Below are 16,703 nucleotides of genomic sequence, written 5' to 3' on the forward strand. Positions count from 1 at the left end.
CAGTCCATGTTTTTATGTCTGTGTAAAGGCACATTGAAAGCAAATGCCTGTATGCCTAAAACATTGTGTATGTAGGTAGCAGTGTACCAGATGCCTTAAAGTGTTACTAAACCCAGTAATATGAAAATAGAGAAACCCTTGTTGGCAAGCACAGAGATCAGATGTTTCTTGTAGTTTGTTACCAGGTTTTTACACATCTCAGGAAGGTTTTTGGTCCACTCTTCTTTGCAGAGCTTCTCTAAATCCTTAAGGTTTCTTGGCTGTTGCTTGGCAACTCAAAGTTTCAGCTCCCTCCATAGATTTTCTATAGGATTAAGGTCTGGAGACTGGCTAGGCCATTCCATGACCTTAATGTGCTTCTTCTTGAGCCACTCCTTTGTTGCCTTGATGGTATGTTTTGGGTCATTGTCATGCTGGAAGACCCATCCACGACCCATCTTCAGTACTATGGCTGAGGGAAGAAGGTTCTCGTCCAATATTTTATAATACATGGCCCCGTCCATTGGCCCCTCAATGCAGCAAAGTCGGCCTGTACCTTTAGCAGAGAAAGAGCCCCAAAGCATAATATTTCCACCTACGTGCTTGACTGTAGGGATGGTGTTCTTAGGGCCATAGTCAGCATTTTTCTTCCAAACACGGCGAGTCAAGTTAATGCCAAAGAGTTCAATTTTGGTCTCATCTGACCACAGCACCTTCTCCCAATCCTTTTCTGAATCATTTAGCTGTTCATTGGCAAATGTCAGACGGGTCTGTTCATGTGCCTTCTTGAGGAGGGGGCCTTGCAGGCTCTGCAGGATTTCAATCCATGGCGGCGTATTGTGTTACCAATGGTTTGTTTGGTGGCTGTGGTCCCAAATGCCTTGAGATCATTCACAAGCTCCTCCCATGTAGTTCTGGGCTGATCCCTCTTTTTTTTTTTCTCATCATTCTTACCACATGAGTTGAAATCTTACATTAAGCTCCAGACCGAGGGCAATTGATGTTTTTGTTTTGTTTTTTGTTTTTTGTTTTTGTATTTCCATTTGTGAATAATAGCTCCAACAGTTGTTTCCTTCTTATCAAGCTTCTTGCTGATGGTCTTGTAGCCAATTCCAGCCTTGTGCAGGTCTACAATCTTGTCCCTGATGTCCTTTGACAGCTCTTTGGTCCTTTTGATCACAGAATCCAGCTGAGCAGAGATCGGGATATGGGCGCTGTGATTGTCCCTCCCAATCACGTGACGGCTGTGTCCAATCACAGCCGTCACAATGTAAACAGAGACACGTGTCTCTGACAGTTCTCCCCGCCGAGCTCAGTGAGAGCTCAGTGCGGGGGCAGAAGAGGGCAGATCTGTGACAGCTCTCTGTGTGAGGATGATTTTACACAGAAAGCTGTTACAGATCACCCCACATACAGTACACCAAGTGCCACTGATACCCCTGTCCCCATACACATGTCAGTGTCCCCATAAAACACTTGTCTGTCCCCCATCACTGCCAACACCAAATATACACTGATTTGGGTTATTTTTACCAAAGAAATGTAACAGCATCATTTTTGGTAAACATTTATCAAGAGAAATTACTTATTTGCAAAATTTTATAACAAAAACTAAGAAAAATACCTTTTTTTTAATTTTTGGTCTTTTTTTATTTGTAGTGTAAAAAATAAAAACCCCAGCGGTGATTAAATATCACCAAAAAAAGCTCTATTTGTTTGAAAAAAATGATAAAAATCTAATTTTTGCATGACCGCGCAATTCTTATTCAAAGTGTGACAGCGCTGAAAGCTGAAAATTGGTCTGGGAAGGAGGGGGGTGAAAGTGCCCAGTATTGAAGTGGTTAAGGCCTCGTTCACACAATACATGCTAAAAACTGATGGAAAAAATGCACATATGACTTACATAGCTCATTCGCACATGTATGAAAATCTGTGTTTCTTTTGCACTAGAAACATGCCAATCTAAGCAAGGGCACTCAGAAGACACTTAAATGCAGCCTTCAGGTGAGCTGTTGTACAGTGCCAAAAGTTGCAATGTGACTGCAGTTTTCTGTCCCGCACTGCAGCTCACTGAAAGGATGCTTTTCTGTCTGCATTTGAGCACACCACTATAAATGAAAAATGTCACCCTGTGACGTTTTAAATAAAGTGAAAATAAAATTAAAAACGTGAACATTACTATGTGCTTTAAAAGTGCAGTTCACCCCCATCCAGAACTGTTACTATCTGCACAGTAAATGCGTTTTAAATAAAGATCAAATGCAACCAGCACACCTGGTACAAAATAATAATGATAGTAATGATAAAAATGAATACTAATTTTGTTGCTTGCTCAAACACTGTGCAGTTGATTCCACAACACCTTTTACATATATCGTATAACCACAAAAATAGTGTAGCGCAACAATGGTGACATACTGTATACAACAAAAATATATAATATACTAAATCTGTACAAAAGAATAATAATAGTAATGATAACAAAAGAAACACATTTTGTTGCTTGCTCAAAAACTGTGCAGGTTCCACAACACCTCCTACATATATCATCATATATTCACAAAAATAGTGTAGCCCAACAATAGTGACATATGCAACACAAATTATATAATAAACAAAATATCTCAGAATCAGTCCTTTATAGCTGTGAAACAACTTCAAACACCACAGTGCAATTTGTGATTTGGTATCTCAAATCTTCATCACGTGTCATGCATGCCTCCACCAAAGAGGTGAAAAAACATGCTCACCTCAATAATAAACCTCATAAAAAGGTAATAACACACTCATCACAATCCAAGGAAAATCTGTCAACTGTGCTTGTTGGGAAACCTCCTATGATACTCGTCTGGGTCCAGATTCAAAGTAATCTCCTTGATCCATTGAGGTCAGACATTATAAAATATGGGTGCCATAAACAGAAAAGCAGAACCATAGTGCTCTCTATTTATAAACTTTTATTTTGCACCCAAAAAGATTTATAAAAACTTACAAGGTATAAAAACAGCAAGGCTTTCAGTATTTGCAACAGTCACGGCTCACCACATAACAAGCAAGATATCCGCGGGGTGACATCACATGCTCGGCTCCTCCCTCCTATATGCATTGCACCCTGTGATTGGGCTTCCTCAGTAGGTCTACTGACCTAATGTTGCACCATACTATTTTTGTGGTTCTATGAAATGCAGCGTTTTACCATGCAGGCAGTGTGAACTGGCCCTTAAACATTATTGAGAAAAAAAGGTGATGTACTTGAACAAATAACATGTAAAGTTTGTGTATTCAATCTTGTAATCTAAATGAAGTAAGTACATCCCTACTTTTGTCACAACTTTGCATCCATAAGAATTAGAACCAGGTGTTCCAGAATAGGTGCCAATGATTAAAACTGGGAGTATGCAGGTGGAACTTGTCTTATTTACAGTTTGTCTCAGACATCTAGGGTCTGGTGGTTTTCTTTCTCTATTGATGTGCGTGTGGTGTCGTCATGTCAAGGGCAAAGGAGCTCTGTAAGAAAGTTATGGATTCCCAGCAGTCTAACAAGGGATTTATAAAGATGACCAGATTATTTAAATTTTATTTATTTCAGGGATTTATAGCGCTGACAATTTACGCAGAGCTTTACATATATACATTGTACATTCACATCAGTCCCTGCCCTTAAGGAGCTTACAATCTAAGGTCTCTAACTCACATTCATACACATACTAGGGCCAATTTAGACAGGAGCCAATTACCTTATCAACATGTTTTTGGCGTGTGGGAGTATACTGGAGCACCCGGAGGAAACCCGCACAGGAAGAACATGTAAACTGCAGGCAGGTAGTGCCGTGGTTGGGATTCGAACCGACAACCCTAGTGCTGCCAGGTAAAATCAATCTTTTCACCTAAAGGAAAATAATTTACAAGTGATGAGGGTTTTAAATGGCTGTTTATTTGTACTTTCCTTTTTATCTTTCTGTATTCAACTATTCTAATGCAAGGTTTCCATGTTTCTGTAGGATTTCCCCAAGATCGACCTCCTTATTGTAATGGGAACATCTCTTCAAGTTCAGCCATTTGCTTCTCTTGTTGGCAAGTAAGTATTTCTGTGTTCTTGCTCGCTGGTTCTGCATATTAATTATCTTTTTTTTTTTTCCTGTGTGTGATTTTTAAAGGCTGAATCTGGTTAGTTGCTAGAAAACTGACTAACATATTGCCTTCTTATAACCTTTAGAAAATTAATTGGTGAGGCATCTACAAGGTGCTCCCCATTGCCACAGCCATTAGTAAGCCAGAATATGGCATCATACTCCCAAAATGGATTTTCCATAATGTAGGCTCCCTATTTTATTAGGGAAATTCTGGAGTCCAGGGGACATTGGTGTATTATACCCATTACACAGGCTGCTTAGCTGCAGCATTTTGTGCTAACTGTAGTTTTTCTCTAGTAGCTCTGCATACAAATTATTACAGTAATCCGGTCTAGAGGGTACAAATGCAAAAAATATAGTTGTTATATTCTTCTAGAGGTCTAAGGTGATTGAACAAAATAATTAAAGTGTGAGTAATGCAAGGTATTACCGCCATTCTTTAGAATGGGATCTATGACCGCATTAGTGTGAGAAAAAGACTTGTTCATTTCATTTTCTATTGTCCTAATGCCCGTTATGTCTATTGTTCCACCAGAGTCAGGACTTTAGGAGTAGTACAGAGCCTGTCCTATATGACATAGAACCACTTAAGTAAAACATACTGAAATTATGAGATATTTATGTACGTTTTGCAGGTAGATGTAAACAAATAGACTACGGGGTTGATTTACTAAAACTGGAAAGTGCAAAATATGGTACAGCTCTGCATACAAACCAATCAGCTTCCATTTTTTTTTTTTTTTTGTCAAAGGTTAATTGACCAAGCTGAAGTTAGAAGCTGATTGGCTACCATGCACACCTGCACCAGATTTTGCACTCTCCAGTTTTAGTAAATCAACCCCAATGTAATATCAAGTTTGTAAGTGTCTGACTCCAGTGTTTGCACTGAATGAGAGTGCACTAATATCTTGAAATACTTTTCCCAGCCTAAATGTATCATAATACAAGATAGGTTGCAGTCAACTGAATTAAAAAAAAAATTAGGTCAAATCTCAAAAATCCCCTGCAATGGCATTATGAAATACATACCTTTTTAAAACAAAGCCCTCCAGTGGCATGCTGTCACCACTGACAGGGCTTCCATCTTCTCCTGGTCTTCTCCCAATTCATGGCCTCTGGCTGTATGAGTGGCGGGGGCCACAATGATGTCACTGCACAGTATGCTGGACCTTCAGAGTGCATACGCCAGTAACATCACCGGCTGTATCCAGTGGGAATATTTCCTAAACACCACAAGTTTACGAGATATTCAAAAGTCCAAAAAAAATTACTTTACTAACACTTTAAGCCACCATTAGAGCTAGAGCTTAGAATAGTGGTCTCCAAACTGGAGGAGCTGGATGTGACCCTTTGCTTGCTTTTATCCGACCCTTGGGGCAATATTTCATTTTCTGAAACAATGTGGTATAATTCCCCCAACCGACACCAACGAAGGGGTACAATTCCTTTCAATAACACCAATGACGGGGCATAGTTCCTCCCAATGACACCAATGGTGGGGCACAATTCCTCTCCTTATCTTAAAAAAATAAGCATTTTTTAGTTCCACTGATGGTTGGACATTTTCTTTTAAAGTTTTTAGTTTGTTTTATTGTAATATGCAAAAAAAAAAAAATCAACAATCCAGGATATATAGGCAATAGACAAGTATAATAGTCTATGCTATGCACAAAATATGAATCTGATTTTAGTGTGTTCATTAAAAATAAGGTGGAGTTTCTGCCTAGGCATTGCTCTGCTGTCATACTTATTTTTACATGTATTTTAAAAGAAAGAACAGTTGAGACAAAGCCCAATGACAATGGTGTATTGCAGCTGTAACAAACGTCAGGAGCAGCAAGCATCCTAAGAACGACTGGGTGTCTAGATTCACTCATTGGGCGCAAACAACCTGTGAAAGAGAAGAGTATCAGAAGTAAGCATGCCAGGACGTTTTCTACTTCTAATGGCCACATTCTAGCCCCTTAGTTCTGAAGGACAGTAACCTGGTCCTTTGTTTAGAAAGTTTGGAGACCCCTGGTTTAGAAGGTTACCTCTCAAACATCAGATGTAAACATGTCTGAGTTTTTGTGGGGACTTCTGGAGAGCAGGGTGTGAAGGAGATTTCCACTTACGTCATCCCTTAATTAACTGGTGATGTTTGTTCTTAAAGGATAAGTTCACCTTTGAGAACATGTAACATGTTCCGCCCATTTTTAGGGTGGAACATGTAACATGTTCCCACTCCTGCAGCCGCTCTCCGAGCCGCTGCCTCTAGTGACAGCGAGTCAGGGATTTTCGCCCCGAAATCAATGTCACTATTTAAAAAAAAAAAATGCAACCGCGTCTTCACCCAACCTGGCTGTGTCATTCATCCACAGAGTTCTGTGAATAGGAGAATTACAAGTACAAACAGCCTTTGTGAATGTTGGCTTGTAGTACTCCATGAACAACCAGGGTGCTGTTGAGCGCTCTAGGTAGTCCATTGACGCTTCCTGTCCGTGTGTAACTGCCTGCCTATATAAGGTATGAGCAGACAGCTTACACGGACGGTCTGCAGGAGTCGTGCATGGCACCTGCGATCTGCTGATCATGGGTGCAATGCTTTCCAGGCTCCTAGTAAAAAAAATAATACACATTGTTTTACCTGCAAAAAGATGTGCATTGATTATTTTTTTTACAAAAGTAAACTTATCCTTTTAAAGGAGTGTTTGAAAACATATTACACAGTTCAGGCTTTGTACGACATCAAGTCCAAGAGGAACTAAAGCTGTTTTGAAGGAATACTGCAGCCTGTCTACATATTAGGTCCTTCATATAAAGCTAGATGGTTTGAATAGGCTCTTTTTTTTTTTTATTTATTTTTTTTTTATGTAAACACAAGTAATATATTCTATGTTCTCTTTCTCCAGGGTGCCTAGTAAGACACCACGTCTTTTAATCAACAAAGAAAAAACTGGTCAGGTACTATCACAATAAAATATATCTGTGTTGTGAAAAAATGTGGGTTTACTTGTCATCATTGCCTTACTGAATCTGTTTTGAAAAATTACAGGGAGACTCATTTTTTGGACTGCTTGGGTTGGGAGGTGGAATGGACTTTGATTCAGACAAAGCGTACAGGTAATTCTGGTCTTTGTTCTCTTTTAGTCTGGTAAATATACAGCCAAATGTGTTTTGTTATAGCTATTTGAAAAGTGCCAAGAAAAAACTGCAAGTAATTAAATTTTTGTGATTGAGTTTAGACATTTCAGGTAATCCTGACTATATGTGATCTAAAAGTATTTGCAACCCTAGAAAAATAAAATGGATCCTGTTCCCTTAAAGCATGTTATTATTGTTATTATTATTTATTATTATACAGGATTTATATAACGCCGACAGTTTACGCAGTGCTTTACAACATTAGGGCAGACAGTACAATTACAATACAATTCAATACCGGGGGGAATCAGAGAGCCCTGCTCTTTAGAGCTTACAATCTAGGAGGGAGGGTCAAGTTATACAAAAGGGTAATAGCTGTGGGGGATGAGCTAATGGAGAAAATAGTGCATTTGTTAGATGGAGGCAGGATAGGCTTCTCTGAAGAGGAAAGTTTTCAGGGATCGCCTAAAAGTAGATACATTTGGAGACAGTCTAACAGATTGGGGTAGGTAATTCTGCCCCCCCCCCTTTCCCTTCCTGCTGCTATAATACCTGTTATATGTATAAATAAAAAATAATAACTAATGCGCAAAAAACGCATTAAAGGTAAAGCAGACAAGGAGCCAAGAACATAAGATAGTGTACTCACATAACCCTAAGAAACAAGTGTAATAAGATATGTAGCGCTACCTCAGTCTCGGTGTAACAAAAGATAAACAAGGAAATAAGATGGTTTAAAACCTAAATAAATACCAAAATATTCAATGAAAATAAGTTCAAAAATGATATGTAGGTGTACCAATAAAGTGCAGTGTGCACACAATGAAGAAAATATACACAATGAACAAAATGAAAACAATCAATGTGAACAATGTCACATGATATAATAGGTGTCCAATCAAACGTGGACGTCAAGCGTACACTGACATCTAATAAAATAATAATAATGAATGTGGAGGTAATAAAGTGCAGTACAAAAACCTGCAATGCGATTTCAATGCGACTCCCAAAGAACAATTCTTACAAAGTGCAATGTGCATATAATAAACAGATATTATGCAGGTAAGTATATAGAAAACCAATAAAAAACAAATACTATCAGTATTGCCATATATATGTAATATAATTTGTGTCCAATCAACTGTGAACTGGTGACATAAAATAGCATCAAACAAGACAAAGGTGAAAATGTAAAGTGCAGTCCAAAACCATGCAATGCGACTTCCAATGTGACTGACTCCCAATGTCAGCAGGAGGAAATCTTCTAGAGAAAAGTGCAAGTGCAGTGGCAGCAGATGTCTATAGACAGTTCATCCAATCTTGCTCCGATGTGCGGTGACCATTTCCCCCAGCCTCTCACCTGTAGTAGCGGCCCCCAATGGGCCGAATCACGCTTAAACCCACAGGTAGATAATAAAAGGGATTATCCCTTTGATAAAGTCACGTGTGGTGTGACAAAACGTGTCAGAGATGGAGGAGCCAGGTGCCGCTGCTTCCAGGGTACGGCCGAACCCGGAAGCCTGTACTTTTATTGCCGATTGCTCTTTACTTCATGTAAGTTACTATAGCCTTTTTAAATAAAATAATTTTAATTTACTACACTATGGAGCCCATTTTCTTCCTTTCACTATCAATCTGAGAACACCGTCTGAGTGTGGGAGAGCACCATTTCTACACCCCCCCCGGGAGCTGGAACTAGGATTGGAAGCTGATTCTGGAAGCCAAGCCTGTGTATGCACTGCCGCCTACCTGTGGGTTTAAGCGTGATTCAGCCCATTGGGGGCCGCTACTACAGGTGAGAGGCTGGGGGAAATGGTCACCGCACATCGGAGCAAGATTGGATGAACTGTCTACTGTTTGATGCTATTTTATGTCACCAGTTCACAGTTGATTGGACACAAATTACATTACATGGCAATACTGATAGTATTTGTTTTTTATTGGTTTTCTATATACTTACCTGCATAATATCCGTTTATTATATGCACATTGCACTTTGTAAGAATTGTTCTTTGGGAGTCGCATTGAAATCGCATTGCAGGTTTTTGTATTGCACTTTATTACCTCCACATTCATTATTATTTTATTAGATGTCAGTGTACGCTTGACGTCCACGTTTGATTGGACACCTATTATATCATGTGACATGGTTCACATTAATTGTTTTCATTTTGTTCATTGTGTGCACACTGCACTTTATTGGTACACCTACATATCATTTTTGAACTTATTTTCATTGAATATTCTGTTATATGTATACAATCCCCTCTGTTTAATAATGCTATGTGCCCCACAATATATGCTGTATAAAAACTATGCCGATTTCTACCTTTTTTCAGAGACTCTCCTGGCGCTCACGTGACTGCTCTCTCCTCCTCTAATCCCCTGGCTGACATCAGTGTGAGTTCTCGGCCCCCTCCTGCTGTAGCTATCAGACGGGAAGAGGAGAGAGGCGAGCAGTCATGTGAGCGCCGGGAGGTGCACTGAAATAAGGTAGAAATCGACATAGTTTTTATAAAGCACATACTGTTTGGTACATATCGTTATTAAACACAGGATATTGTATGTTCCTGGCTTTGCAACCACTTTAATCAAATGACATTTTTAACAACTTTGTTATCCTGTTGACCTTAGTAAACTGTTGAAAGGCTGGCCATAAGATTTTTGTGAATAAAATATTTCAATCATTTTTTGCATCTAGGGATGTAGCCTGGCTTGGACACTGTGATGATGGTTGTCTTGCCTTAGCTGAATTCCTAGGATGGAAGGTAGGTAAACATGATTAAACTGGGAATTTCTCCTTATACCTTATACAGTAAAACCTTTGAGAGTAACTTGGTTTGAGAGCGTTTTGCAAGACAAGCTACATTTTTAAATACATTTTGACTTGATGTACAAGTTGCATCACATCACAAATGAGTATAAAAGAGAAGAGAAGCACCTCTAAGTGTAGCAATATGGTTACATTTAATAGCGGTACAACATTTAGCAACTCACATGGTTGATGATTAAAACAGGCACATCGAAGTATGCAGGCATCCGGGTAAAGCTGTCCACATAGACCGTCCTCCTCGCCACCATCTACGTCATCCCTTCCACACTACGCTCCAGGCTCTGAAGCTTTGCTTTCAAATCACTCTACTGCAGGGTAGTCTTCCCGGTCATGTTTGCAGACTGACAGCGGTGGTAGCCGGCGGTGCAAGAGATGGTCTATGTGGACAGCTGTACCCCGGATGCCTGCATACTTAGATGTGCCTCTTTTAATCATCAACCATGTGACTTGCTAAATGTTGTACCTTCAATAAATGTAACCATATTGCTACATTTAGAGGCGTCTCTCTTCTCTTTAATACTCTGTAGCTCCTGCTGGATTTTGCTTATAATCCCCTTGTGGATGCTTCCATTTGTGGATGGGTATTTTATGGTTACACAACCTGGTCACATTGCTATAATCTTTTTATATGGACTGTAAACGGAAGGACTTATGAATGAATGGTTGTGGAACAAATCATCTGCGTTTCCATTATGTCTTATGGGGAAATTCGCTTTGATATACAAGTGCTTTGGATTACATGCATGTTTCCAGAAATAATTAGGCTCGCAATCCAAGGTTTTACTGTATAAGTATATTTGGTATTAAGTATGGCCCACATATGTAATGATGTCAATAATTCGACAGATTGACATGCAGTAAAACAATAATTAACTGGAAACATCTGGCATTTTTTTGTACCTACAGGCTACCTCAATAATATACTCTATAGGGTTGCACTGATACTGAGTATTTTCATGATACTTGTACTTGTGAAAATGCTCCGATACCTGAAACCGATACCTTTTGCAGTGCGATTTGAGCCCATACCCAGGCTTGTCATAGCGACTTTTCCCTGGGTTCACACAGGAGCGGTGCAGAAATCGCACTGCATTCCTGTTCTAATCACATGCGATTCTTTGCAGTGCGATTTGAGCCCATTCATTTTGTATCAGCGAGTACTTGACCAAAAGTATCAGTACTCGTACTTGCTGGTAAAAAAAGAAAAAAAATGTCATCTGTACAATCCCAAGCTCTTATTTACACTGGTGCGATTTGACAGTTCCAAACCACATGACAAGTCGCATCCTAGTGCCGGAAATGGAACCATTCAAATTGCCGCGACTTATGTCGCAGTGACTTTGAAAAAGGTTCCTTCACTACTTTTTTCTGATTTCATTGCGACTTGCATAGACTTCTATTAAACGAAGTCACAAGCCGCAATGAAATCAGAGGTGCAAATCGCATTGATCTGCGACTTTGAAATCGTGCTGATGTAGCGGGAATTCAAAACTGCGCTGGTCTGAACCAGGGCTAATACTCTATAAAATTTATCATGTATTTTCTGTTACCACTGTAAGGGGATTGATCTGCTTACAGTGGTAACAGAAAATAGAAAAAAACTGTGTTTGTTTACTGCATTGCTGAAAAAGTGCAGGGCAAACCTCCTTGAACCGTTCCTCGGTGTCCCTGTCTCATGCTTAAATATACTGCTGCCTACACTAGCATGGTAAACCATGCATGAGATGGGGACACAGGAACAGTCCAAGCAGGTTTGTCCTGCACTTTTATTTAGCAAGGCAACAGGTCTTAACTGTTATGATGTTGACCTAGGAATTTAGGGTTCACAAATCACAGGTTCACATTAACATGATCTCTTTCACATCTAAAAATGGCTATAGGGTAATACAGATGCCAAAACTCTATTCAGTAAATGCCTATTTGTTTAGAACATAACATCATTCCAAGTGAAGCAAACGAAAAAAAGGTCCGGATGGCCCCACTCCAAGTTAATGTCTTTTTATTGAATGGAAAGCAGTACAAACTGCATAATATAATATAATTAATTTCCAAGTGAGTTGTGGACTTCAATGTTAACTACTTCAATTTCGGAAGGTTTACCCCCCTTCATGACCAAGCCATTTTTTGCGATACGGCACTGCGTTACTCTAAAGCGGGAGTCCGGCGAAAAAATTTTTTTTTAGATGTCAGCAGCTGCAACTACTGCAGCTGCTAACTTTTAAAATAAGGTCACTCACCTGTCCCGGGTCCAGCGATGTTGGCACCCGAGACCGAACCGTCCCTCGGTCCTCGGGTGCTGCCGCCGCCATTCTCAGTGAGGGAATCAGGAAGTGAAGCGTTGCGGCTTCACTTCCCGGTTCCCTACTGCGCATGCGCGAGTCACGCTGCGCGTTCTCAATGGTCCCTGCTATCTCCTGGGACCTGTGTCTTTCCCAGGAGACAGCAGGGGAGTGCGGGAGGGAGCATGACTCCCGTGGGAGTCTATTCCCGGAAGTGGGTGCAGATACCTGTATAATACAGGTATCTGCACCCCCCTCCCCCCTGAAAGGTGCCAATTGTGACAGCGGAGGGGGGGAGGAATCCGATGAGCGGAAGTTCCACATTTGGGTGGAACTCCGCTTTAACTGACAATTGCACGGTCATGCGATGTTGTACCCAAATAAAATGTTTGTCCTGTTTTTCCCACAAATACAGCTTTCTTTGGTATTTGATCAACACTGCAGGTTTTTTTTTTGCGCTATAAACTAAAAAAAAGACCGACCATTTTTAAAAAAATATTTTTTACTTTCTGCTATAAAACGCATCCAATAAAAAAGTAAAAAAATCTAATTTCTTCATCAATTTAGGCCAATATGTATTCTGCTACATGTTTTTGGTAAAAAAAATCCCAATAAGTGTATATTGATTGGTTTACGCAAACATTTATAGCGTCTACAAACTATGGGATATTTTTTTTTCTTTTTTTTTTCCTCTTCTTTTTTTTTCTTTTTTTACTAGAAATGGCAGCGATCAGTGACTTATAGCGGGACTGCGACATTGCGGCGGACAAATCGGACACTGACACTTTTGGGGGGCAGTGACATTAATACAGTGATCAGTGCTAAAAAATATGCACTGTCGCTGTACTAATGACACTAGCAGGGAAGGGGTTAACATCAGGGGCAATCAAAGGGTTAAATGTGATCCTAGGGAGTGCTTGCTAACTGTGGGGTGGGGGGTGCTTTGACTGGGGAAAGGTAAAGATCCATGTTCCTGCTTAGCAGAAACACAGGATCAGTACATCCCCCTCTCACAACGGCGATCTGCCTTGTTTACATAGGCAGATAGCCATTCTGCCTGTCTCCTGAACAATTGCGTCCACCGGACCCGCTGATTGGCTCCGGCTGTGTCCAATCACAGTGGGAACGGGTGCCCCAGACGTGTCAGATCACGTACTAGGTACGTGATCTTGCACAGAGCAGCCACTCTGCCGAAGTATATGTGCTTGGGGCAGTCGCTAATCGGTTAATGTAGAAATCCAGGATTTACCTAACTAATCTTCAAAAGTCCCCTCCCCCCTCCTAATACTTATGCTAATCCGTGTAAGAAAGATGTAAATAATTACTTATTTTCAGCCCTCTTTGGTCCACTCACATGATCTCTTGTGTCAGCCAATGGTGGCTGCAGGGAAAAGGAGAGAGTGTTCATCAATGGCTGCTAAAGCCTAGAGTGGTGACGTCATCCATAGGCTCCCATGGCCCTTCAGTCCTCGGCATTCCCTCCTCTCCCCTGCATCCTTCTCTGACTGACACCGAGTGGGCAGGATAATGGGACGGGACTGGACCGGAGCAGGCTGAAAGTGGTTATAACCTTAATGTTTTCTCTGCATTAAGGTAACAAAGCTTCTGTGTGCAACTCCATGACCCCCAGCCCCCACTTATACTTACCTGAGCCTGATCTCGATCCAGCACTGTCAATCACATCCTATGAGGAAGTAAGGTGGGTGGGGCTGAGCCACTCTCTGTGTGTCTATGAACACACAGAGCATGGCACTGGATTGAGCCTGCACGGATGCCCCCATAGCAAGCAGCTTGCTATGGGGGCACTTGGCAGGGGAGAGAAGCCTGGAATGCCAGCAGGGGACCCCAAAAGAGGAGGATTGGCGATGCTCTGTGCAAAACTGTTGCATAGAGCAGGTAAGTATGACATGTTTGTTATTACAAGAAAAAAAAAAAATCACCTTACAATCACTTGACAAGAATACTCACCTATGCTCCTACAGTCTGATGCCCGTGAGGTCCCAAATGGGCAAGTACGTTTATTTTATTGCAGAGTAGACATTTAATATATTTCTCCTGCAATAAAGAGCCTGCCTACTTGCATTTTTTTTATTTAATACCTTTAGTTCCACTTTAAGTTGTGACGAAAGTTTATCTAAGCTCTGACCCGTAAAAAAAATTGTTTTCTTTCCCAATCACATTTGTGACCTTTCACAGGCTGAGCTGGAAGAAATGGTGAAGAAAGAACATGCATTAATTGATGCAGCAGATAAGAAAACAGAAAGCCCTCCAGTGAAGCCAGAGGCAAAGGAGTCACCCAAGAAAACTCAGGAGGAAAAAACATCAGAATAAAAACTTTCAAAAGTCATAGCGATTTATTTTTTATTTTTTCCCATGTTCATCAGTGCACCATTACCAATGCAGGTGCCATTCTCTGTATTTGCGTGAGAATTTTCACTGGCACTTTATGTACAGGTGTTAAGAGGATGATGGTTATTTTGGCAGAATTGATAGTAGCTACATTTACCTGCACTATAACATATTGCTTTTGATTTGATTATGTAATGGAGGATCCTTCATAGTAGGCCTACTGGCATTGCTGGTTCATCATCCTTAGCAGTTTGTAGTTCTGGACACGGATGGGGTGTCCACTTTTGGGCTGATCCAGCGATGACATGAGATAACCAATTTCTTGTCATTTACTATAGCCTTTGCATGTATATTGTATTTTTAAAGGGGCTGCGATAGGGTAAATGCACAATTTTAACTTTTTATTTTTTTGTTCTCTGACATGAGTGTTTGTATAACAGAAGTAAATGGGGAGTATATTTAAACACTGACAAAAGCAGATTTGTCTTTTTTTTTTAAACTAGCTTTTTTATGTACTTTATTTTGGTGACGTACTCCAAAAGAGGATAAGAGTTCCAAACGAACAGGATGTATGCAGGCTGATCTGGAACAGTTTACTGCTTTATTCTGCATGACTCGCCTATTTTCATATACTGAAATAGTTTTCTGTATTCTTTTCCTTTTTTCACCCCTATGTCTCTGTACAATTTGTCATTTCCTATGACAAGGCTAAAGCGATTTTAAGAGATAAGTCCTCAGCACCAGTTGTTGCTAGTTTTCTTACTGATCACAGTAGGTTTTGCTAGTTATAAGAAAAAATGTACAAAAATTGCACCCTCTTTTAATAATACTTTGCTATGACTCACTATTTAGCATAAAGACATGCTTCTCTTTTTACGGACAGAAAGGAAGCAAAAAAAAAAAGTAATACTGTAAAAATGACTTCCCGTAAAAGCCATTGACATTGACCAGCTGCCCTATATGTGCAGTTGAGGTCTTTAAACGTGTAGTTAGTTTACTGACATAGATTAAGTTACAGTTGTAAAAAAGGAACTAGGGCTTTAAGCCGCAGTATGGCCTTATTGTGGCCAAATCATTGTTTAAAAAAAAAAAGTAAAAATGAACATTTAAAAACCAGCATTGTGGTTTACATATGCAGTTAACATTCAGAGTCCCAAAGCCACTTGAGTGTTATTAAAATCACTAAGGAAGAAAATAAGGGAGGACTTTATGGGGTTGATTTATTAAAACTGGAAAATGCAAAATCTGGCGCAGCTGTGCATGGAAGCCAATCCGCTTCTAACATCAGCTTGTTCAATTAACCGCCTAAAGGCTGCCTACTGCGGCAGGGCAACTCTATTGCATGAAATGACATACCTGTACATCATTTTGTGCAATAGACAGCGTGACCCACCGATTGTTCCCCAGAGAGGCAGAACAGCGATCTGCCTATGTAAACAAGACAGATTGCCTTTCTGACAGGGGAGAACACAGTGATCTTGTGTTCCTGCTAAGCAGGAACACAGATCTCTGTGTTCCCCCAGCCAGTCCATCCCCCGCACAGTTAGCAAGCACCTCCTAGGGGCGCACTTAACCCTTTTATCACCCCTGGTGTTAACCCCTTCCCTGCCAGTGTCATTAGTATTTTTAGCACTGATCACTGTAATAATGTCACTGGTTCCCAAAAAAGGGTCAGGTGTCTGATTTGTCCGCCGCAATGTCACAGTCCTGTAAAAAATCGCTGCTTGCCGCCATTACTAGTAAAAAAAAAAATAAAATAAAAAAAATACCATAAAAATATCCCGTAGTTTGTAGATGTGATAATTTTTGCGCAAACCATTCAATATACGCTTATTGGGATTTTTTTTTTTTTTTTTTTTTTTTTTACCAAAAATATGTAGCAGAATACATATTGACCTAAACTGATGAAGCAATTTCGATATTATTTTTTTTATTGGATATGTTTTATAGCAGAAAGTAAAAAATATATATATATTTTTTTAAATTATCGGTCATTTTTTGTTTATA

The 16,703-nt window shown here is 40.1% G+C and overlaps 1 protein-coding gene across 1 annotated transcript in view; it reads left to right on the top strand.

Moving 5' to 3' along the window:
- The window catches only part of SIRT2 (sirtuin 2), a 61,020-nt gene extending 44,461 nt beyond the window's left edge, over positions 1-16,559 (top strand). The window contains exons 12-16 of the mRNA XM_073615638.1: positions 3,981-4,057; positions 7,004-7,055; positions 7,147-7,214; positions 9,937-10,003; positions 14,544-16,559. Of these exons, the coding sequence (XP_073471739.1) occupies positions 3,981-4,057; positions 7,004-7,055; positions 7,147-7,214; positions 9,937-10,003; positions 14,544-14,678 (399 nt within the window). The 3' untranslated portion in view covers positions 14,679-16,559. The remainder of the gene's footprint in view (positions 1-3,980; positions 4,058-7,003; positions 7,056-7,146; positions 7,215-9,936; positions 10,004-14,543) is intronic.
- Positions 16,560-16,703: the final 144 nt, after the last annotated feature.

The sequence above is a fragment of the Aquarana catesbeiana genome, linkage group LG02, assembly GCF_042186555.1.
Source record: "Aquarana catesbeiana isolate 2022-GZ linkage group LG02, ASM4218655v1, whole genome shotgun sequence".
Lineage (NCBI taxonomy): Eukaryota > Metazoa > Chordata > Amphibia > Anura > Ranidae > Aquarana > Aquarana catesbeiana.